The 8,412-nt window shown below is 35.2% G+C and overlaps 1 protein-coding gene across 1 annotated transcript; it reads right to left on the bottom strand.

Moving 5' to 3' along the window:
- Positions 1-3,855: 3,855 nt before the first annotated feature.
- On the bottom strand, positions 3,856-7,556 carry LOC149895981 (uncharacterized). The gene is made up of 2 exons (XM_090118161.1): positions 7,079-7,556; positions 3,856-5,861 (listed from the first exon to the last, which is right to left on the bottom strand). Exons 1-2 carry the CDS (start codon positions 7,087-7,089, stop codon positions 4,190-4,192), a joined length of 1,683 nt encoding a protein of 560 aa, XP_089974287.1. The 5' UTR covers positions 7,090-7,556; the 3' UTR covers positions 3,856-4,189.
- Between the last annotated feature and the right edge of the window lie 856 nt (positions 7,557-8,412).

The raw sequence follows: 8,412 nt of genomic DNA, 5'->3' as shown, positions 1-8,412 counted from the left end.
ATTTTTTTTTTTATGAAAATGCCCAATTTTTCGGCTATTCAATTGAATATTTTGAATTTTTTTGACTCTTATGATTATTTTTTTGGTTTTTTACATGAAGAATGAGATGCTTAATGACCTCAATGACTAAAATTGCACGTAAGTTGTTAAGAATGATCCTAGGTCAGGATAGCGGGATATCGATGGATGCATGAAGGTAGTAGCTAGCCGAGGGAGGCATATACCATCGCGGACTTTTCTGTAGACCTTTTCAATGTGTATAATACTTAGTACATTATTTTGATAAAACTCGTAGGGTTCAGCCTGCGTTTGCAATGTAAGCGGAAAAAATGTAATTTTTTACGACATCACATTAGAAACCTCAAAAATAACAGTACTTTTCCACCATTTAATGGATGTTATCATCATCATCAATCATCATCAATCATCATCATCATCATCAATACATATAATAAAATTGTAGAAAAGTGATGTCTGTACAATGAAAATATTTAAAAAAAAAATAGCAGGTGTTATTATTAAATCGATCCTGAACCCAAAACTGTAGTTAAAAAAATTTTTGTCTGTTTGTCTGTTTGTCGGTTTGTCTGTTTGTCTGTATGTTTGAACACGCTAATCTCAGAAACGGCTTATCCGATTTAGATGCGGTTTTCACTAATATATTGTGGTAAGCTTCATTTAACATTTAGTGTTTATTTCATGTCAATCGGTTCATAAATAAAAAAGTTATGACCATATAAGTAATCACAGCGAACATTTGCTAAGGCATTCTATACATGAATTACTTTATTACGTAAATTATACGCTAAAGTTATTCCTTGACATGTCCAGATGATCATATCGAAAGTCCCCAACCGTGGGGGGGGGGGGTGGTTATGCTGAGGGGGTAGTAGGGGGGGTCAAAGGACCTTTATTTAGATTTTTGCTCATAAGTCTAAAACCTGCACAAATAGCATTATGGTTACTTCTAGGTAAATTTTCTATATAAAAGGTCTTTGAAATTATGTCGTAGGTATTATATTTTTAACCCCCGACGCAAAAAGAGGGGTGTTATGTCCGCTATGTGTGTTTACATGTCTGTCTGTGCCACCGTAGCTCGCTAACGGGTAATACGAATTAGATGCGTTTTTTTTTTGTTACATTAGTTGTTTTTTTATTATATATAGGGGTAAGTGGGAATGAAAAAAACGAATGTTGTCGGTTATACCCAAGTGATATATCAAATGAAAAAAAACGACATGTCAGAAACAATTAGTCAAATTTTATCAAAATCGGTTCATCCATTTATTTGATATAGGGGTAAAAGTGGGAATAAATAAATAAATTTTATCAAATATACTCAAGTGACGTATCTAATGAAAGACATGACGTGTAAAGTACAATAAGACATATTTTATCAAAATTGGTTCATCCATTTATTGGATATAGGTATAAAAGTGGGAATAAAAGTTGTCAAATATACCCAAGTGGCATATCAAATGAAAGGGCATGACCTGACGTAAGAAGTATAATGAGGCATATTTAATCAAAATCGGTTCATCCATTTATTATAATATAGAGGGGTAAAAGTGGGAATGAAAAAAACGAATGTTGTCTGTTATACCCAAGTGATATATCAAATGAAAAAAGACGACCTGTCGGAAACAATTAAGTAGTCCAATTTTATCAAAATCGAGAATCTAATGAAAGACATGACGTTTAAAGTACAATAAGACATTTTATCAAAGTTGGTTCATCCATTTATTGGATATAGGTATAAAAGTGGGAATAAAAGTTGTCAAATAATATACCCAAGTGGCATATCAAATGAAAGGGCATGACCTGACGTGAGAAGTATAATGAGGCATATTTAATCAAAATCGGTTCATCCATTTATTATAATATAGAGGGGTAAAAGTGGGAATGAATAATCGAATGTGGTCAAATAATATATATACTCAAGCGGCATATCAAATGACGTGTGAATTACAATTAGTCATGTTTTATCAAAATCGGTTAATCTGTTTATTACATATAGGGCACCTTAGGGGTGATAGTGGGGATAAATAATCCAAATGGAGTACCAAACGAAAGGATACATGTACATATATAGGTATGATTAGACATGGTTAAGATCAAAATCGGTTCTGCCATTTACTAGGGGTGAAAGGGAAAAGTTGAAAGTCTGTGAAAGTAGAAGGATATGGGAGCGGGAGAATAACCACATCCTGGAAATTTTGAACTCTTCTGTACCTAAGTTTTATAGCTCAGTTTAGTAATAAATTTTACTAACAGTTCTTTTGTGTTATTATTTATTTTATTTCTTAACTGTTACATAATAATCTGTAAGTACCTACTTATAATTTAGTTGTATATGATAGTACGTGTTTCAAGACGTGTTTACTCAATAATTGTGTGTTAAGTAGTAACTACTATGCAGTCACTATTCCACGCGGACGAAGTCGCGGGCACAGCTAGTTATACATATAAACCTTCCTCTTGAATCACTCTATCTATTAAAAAAAACCGCATCAAAATCCGTTGCGTAGTTTCAAAGATTTAAGCGTACAAAGGGACATAAGGACATAGGGATATAGGCACAGAATACATAATAGTAGCTTAACGCTACAGAACGGACACTCTCCGCCTCCCGGCAAAATTAAACTTACCTCACCCCCTCGCGATCAGACATAAAATGGGCCATATTTTTCTGCAAGGACGATACGCAACGAAGATTGACAACATTAATCAAATTGACTCAAAGTAATTTTATTATTTTGGATTTGTGATGTAGATATTGTGCTGTTTAAGGATGTATTTCATCAGAAAAACGCGAATTTTTTTTTACGCTAGTCACAAATGTGCCAACCATAAAGCGTTAACACACACATTTGCAGTCTCTACAGTGTGACTGTCAAAACGATCATTTTGTATGGAGTGTCCGGGGTGTGATATAGGGACATGGGGACAGAGAAAGCGACTTTGTTTTATACTATTGTTTTATACTATATAGTGATAGTGATAGTGATTTAAGTATCACTAGTATAAACAAAGTCGCTATCTCTGTCCCTTGGTCCTTATGTGTGCTTAAATCTTTAAAATTAGGCAACGGATTTTGATGCAGTTTTTTTTAAAAGATTCCCGAGGAAGGTTTTAGTAAATAATTTAATAGGAGCGGGAGGTTCGGAATATTATAATTGCGAAAGTCTGTGAGGATGGATGTATGTGTATGTAGAGGTATGTATGTGTATGTATGTTTGTTACTCTTTCACGCAAATACTAGTGAACTGATTACAATGAAATTTAGCATAGGGTAACTGGTATTAACATATAGGATAGGTTTTATCCCGGAAATTCCACTGGAACGATAACTATGCGGGTTTCTCTTTGAAAACGAGGGCGATTTGACAGCAAAATCATCACCATTACAAAACGATCCTCATTTATTGATTTTATTTGTTAAAAAATGAAAAACATCTATTTGTATAAACTCTACATAAACCATCTACTAAATAGGCCGAAGAAAACCTTAATTTGGTTTCCTATAAGGTTCTTATCGATATGTAGTTTGTATAAGTAATTTTGTTCTAATAGCTAAGAGCATTATAAATGGAATGATACACAACATATGAAAACATGTACTTTTAGGCGATTTTTCAATCCTTGGTTAAAATTTACACTGCATATTTAAAGTATACAACAGTTTCGCCTGTCTTTTGACATTTTACAGAGGATATTTTTATATATGTATTGTGTAATACTTTATGGGATGGATAAATTTTAACTAAGGATTGAAAAATCGCCCCTAAAAGTGCTCTACGTTTATTGTTTCAGTAAAAATTAAAGGCTATTAACTAGACCACATGAATCTGTTTATTAGTTAATTATATTGACCGACCCGCGAAGGCGCAAAAAAAACCGAAATTTACTTATTAATAATTTATTGTAAAAAAAATTACATGATAAATTATTCCTAACTTAAACTATGTCCCTCCCGTTCAATGTTGGAACAAAGAGTGCTCGTCGTCCACGGCGGAGCAGCTACAGCGTCGCGGTGGCGATGATTGCCGCAACACTCTCTGGAATCGCAGGTGTGCGCGATGTCGCAATTGCTAACAGGTGCAAGTCCTTCTTGGGTGGCCCCATGCATCCTCTAATGGTTAAGGCGTGTATATACAGTACATAACACCTCCCTCCTGAAGTTCAGCGATTATTGGCGGGCAAGGCTCGTTAATATCGCTGAAATTTCACACTCCGCCGATTGATGTTCTATTTCTTCTTTTTGATTACCATGAACACTCGTAGTTTTAGGTTTTGTTGTACGCACTCTCCGTACGACGTACCATGTCACTAGGGCAACTGCACTCGTTATTAATATAACATATATCGGTATGATGGAAGGCTGCATATAGAGAATCTCGTATCCGTTGTTGGTACTGATAGGCATTTCCCTTGATATAGCTCTGTTACTAGCGTGTAATTTATCCAAATTTATCGAATTCAGCTTCAGAACTTCTTCATCTGTATTATATTGGCTGGAATCTGGCAGGTTTGCAATTTTCATTATCTGTCCTTTGATATGGTCTTCTCGATTGACTATCTTGAAAGCCTCCGTTTGAAGAATGCAGTTCTTGGGTATTGTGGCTAAGTAGCTTCCTTTAATGACGTCATATTGATCTTGCGAGCATGATAGGTGAATTTTTGATGGCTTGGGGAAACTGATGACGTAGTGGGCGTCGTCTAATTTTTCTAGTGCGGGTGCTCCGGGCTCCACAGGCGTGAAGAGACAAGATGCGACGACTCGTTGCGTGGTAATAAGGTGATACACGCAGTCATTTTTGGATCGATGATGGTTCAGCTTGTCCTCACATAGATACCCTAGGCCAGACTTCGGGCATTCTGCCTCCATGTACATAAAATCCTCGTCGTGAATTGCCACAAAAGGATAGGGTGGAATTAGGACTTTACTATCTTTATTAGGAACTATGGATAATTTAAATAATTCAAAGGTAGCAGGAAGGACAACCGGGAACATAAAAACTATAACTATATTTCTATTACTATAATAATAGCCTAGTTTAACTAAATCAAAATATTCTCTATAATTAACTTGAGGGATTTGATCTTTGCAATAAAATTTGTTTAACTTATTTAACATTTCTTTTAGTGAATTTGAATTGAACATAAGATGATGCGTACTTTTCGCACGAATAAAACCTAATAAATTTTCTAATCTATGTAATTCCTCAGATATATCATCAATGTTATCTGATAAAATTGCTACGCGTTGAATTAAATCGATGTATATAGTAATGTTTAAATTATTTTCCTTTAAATCATTTATAGCTATTTCAATTTTTTCCTGATTTTTAATTAAGTTGTTTAAAATGTCAGATTGTTGGTTTATCCAATCTTTACTGAGGCTTATATGATTATTCATTTCTGTGACCAATCTATTTTCATTATTTTGTAATAATTTAATTGCGGTATCATATTTAATTGCATCCGTATAGTCTAGGTTACCAGAAATACTTTTTATTACTGAACCTAAACCATCTATGAGACCTCTCTTTTTGCGATTGGGTTCAAAAGTTTCTAACTGATTTGATAATTTAATAATCTTATAATGCAGGTGTTCGATATGTGAATTATAAAGCGAAAATAATCTATCGTGCAAATTAGGTGTTAATGAATTTAATTGATCCTTTACTATGGTTATACCATCGCGAATATCTTTTAAATTAATAATTTGCAAAAATGAATGATAATGTGTGACAATTCTTGCAGTTCCAATATTAAATGGTAGTATACCGGGTCCATCATCCAAGCTACTCAGGGTGGGATCCTCCGCTTGAATCAGGCACAGGATCAGAGGAAGGATTCTGTAACAATTTAGGTACCCTCTTAAGCCTAGATTTAGCAACAGCGCCATATTTCTTCTTAGTATAGATATGAATAGGTAAATCAGCTAGTACGGTATCGTGCGTAAAACGCGGTGCGGTCTTTTGCCGTCTAGCCCTAGGATTTCTTACAAAAATTTGTTGATCTGGATAATACTGTATTTCGGGTTCGCGGTTCCTATTAATGTTTTCTGTAATTTGAGTACGGCGTTCCAAAGACGATTCATTAATAATTTTGTATACTTTGTGCATACTATCGCGATGTTCTTGCATATATTGCTGTAAGACATTTTCTGATAGATCGATATCTACAGGATCGCGGGGCGCATGCAACGTATGCGTGAGCCTAACGGATCTCTTAAACCACGTAGGAAAGCCTGTAGTGTTAATTTTTGATACAGGTCCCTTTTTGCCTCACGAGTAGTAACGACTGTTTCATGTAATGCTATATACGTCATTATGGTACTAAAAAGATGCTGACATCTTTCATAGAACTCTTGAGGAGAGCTACGACCTTGCGTTAATAAGGCTAAATCGTTATAAAGGGCGGTCTCATCTCTATGGTCAGAAAAGTTATTAACTAATACGCTTCTAATACCGTGCCAAGTAGTAGGTATACCATTTGCATTAATAACTCGGGCTGCGGGCCCAGTAACTTTATTTAAAATACCATTACATAACGCGGCAGTTTTTAAAGTATTTCCGGGATCTTTATCTATAAATTCCTCAGCTAATTGGTCACTTAAATGTATAAATCTTGTTAAAACGTTAACATTACCATCGAATTCTGGCAAAAGCCTAAGTGCATTAAAAATTTTATCCAAATCTGACATTTTAAATATCTGTATTACCTATATAAAATATATTAAATTTAATTAAATTTATTTACTTCGTTAAACTAATATAAAAATTAATAATCTTTACCTAATATATTTGAATTATAAAATGAATTAATTAGTAAAATTCGAAAATTAATCAATTCGTAATTAATTAATATTTAAATTTATTAATCTTTTATCAACCTAATATCTATATATTTGAATTTTACAAATTGATTTTGTAAAATTCTACAATTAATTCTCGATGAATTAATATATTTTAAGCCTACGCACTACAGTTCCTCGGTTCCCGTGAATGGGTAATCTAGGAAAACTTACAATCTAGGAGTGGCAAGACACTAAGAGAATTAGTGTACTTACAGGATTTTCATTTCGGCCTTTCCTGCAGTATCAATGTTTGGATACCCTTCGCGTTGCGGCGGCCAATGGTGTAGGTTCTGGATCCCCGTCGTCGTCCCTCCGATGGAATAGCGATACTCGATGCTTGTAGTTTCGCGTTCCGAGAGACGGCTCTCAAGGATTATCCACAAGACTGCGCCAATTATATTGACCGACCCGCGAAGGCGCAAAAAAAACCGAAATTTACTTATTAATAATTTATTGTAAAAAAAATTACATGATAAATTATTCCTAACTTAAACTATGTCCCTCCCGTTCAATGTTGGAACAAAGAGTGCTCGTCGTCCACGGCGGAGCAGCTACAGCGTCGCGGTGGCGATGATTGCCGCAACACTCTCTGGAATCGCAGGTGTGCGCGATGTCGCAATTGCTAACAGGTGCAAGTCCTTCTTGGGTGGCCCCATGCATCCTCTAATGGTTAAGGCGTGTATATACAGTACATAACAAGTTTTGGTGTACAATATTTATTAATAATATTTTATAACAATATTTTTCTTTAAACCTAAATGTAGAGTTCGGTGCATTACGAAGTTCGTTTTAATATTTTATTATAAGTACATATTTTCATTTACAAAATTCGTCCAATTTCAGATACGGGAGAGGGGCGCGGGTACCGGGGAGCATCGCAAGTTCCATGTTCGCCAGCGTAGTATGTTCACTTGTTCCGCGCGGGACACAGAGCTCTCTGGAGAGCGCGGCGTGCGGCGAGCGCGGGGCTCGACGTGTCGGGACTTGTGAGGCGTGCGTGGGACTCGTTCTGTGCTTACTGTTTTACACAAAGTTTTTGTGTGTGTGATATTAATTGTTAGTGAGGCTGTGGCTGGTAGCGGATGCTATTTCATAAACAGGGGTAAGTTATTTTAATTTACTACGATGAGGACATTTTAATAAACAGCTTTATTGTTATTATTAAGGCAAACAACATTAAGATCATTTTTATATATACACAATAAACTAGCTCACATTTACAGATAGATGTTACACTCAAAGACCGATAAAATTTATTGTATGTAAAAATTGCTGTCAACGCGTTGTGAATAGTTTTTTTTTTATTAGAGCCGTGGCTGGCATACTATCAAGGGCGGATCCAGCCTTAGTGCCAGGGGGGCCGGGGGGGGTCACATAGACGTGGGCAATTTTCAAAAGCTATATTATGGTAATTTAATTGATACGTAGATTTAAAAAAAATTGGTCAAGTGCGAGTCGGATTCGCGAACCAAGAGTTCCGTACAAACATTTTTAATATATGTTTTAATATTAAATTTATGCTATTTGCATTTTTTCCTTTATCTGTG

The sequence above is a fragment of the Colias eurytheme genome, chromosome 29 (assembly GCF_061535395.1).
Source record: "Colias eurytheme isolate Ceu_HAF_F1 chromosome 29, ilColEury1 Martin Lab GWU primary, whole genome shotgun sequence".
Taxonomy (NCBI): domain Eukaryota; kingdom Metazoa; phylum Arthropoda; class Insecta; order Lepidoptera; family Pieridae; genus Colias; species Colias eurytheme.
This window is presented reverse-complemented; position numbering and strand designations above follow the sequence as displayed.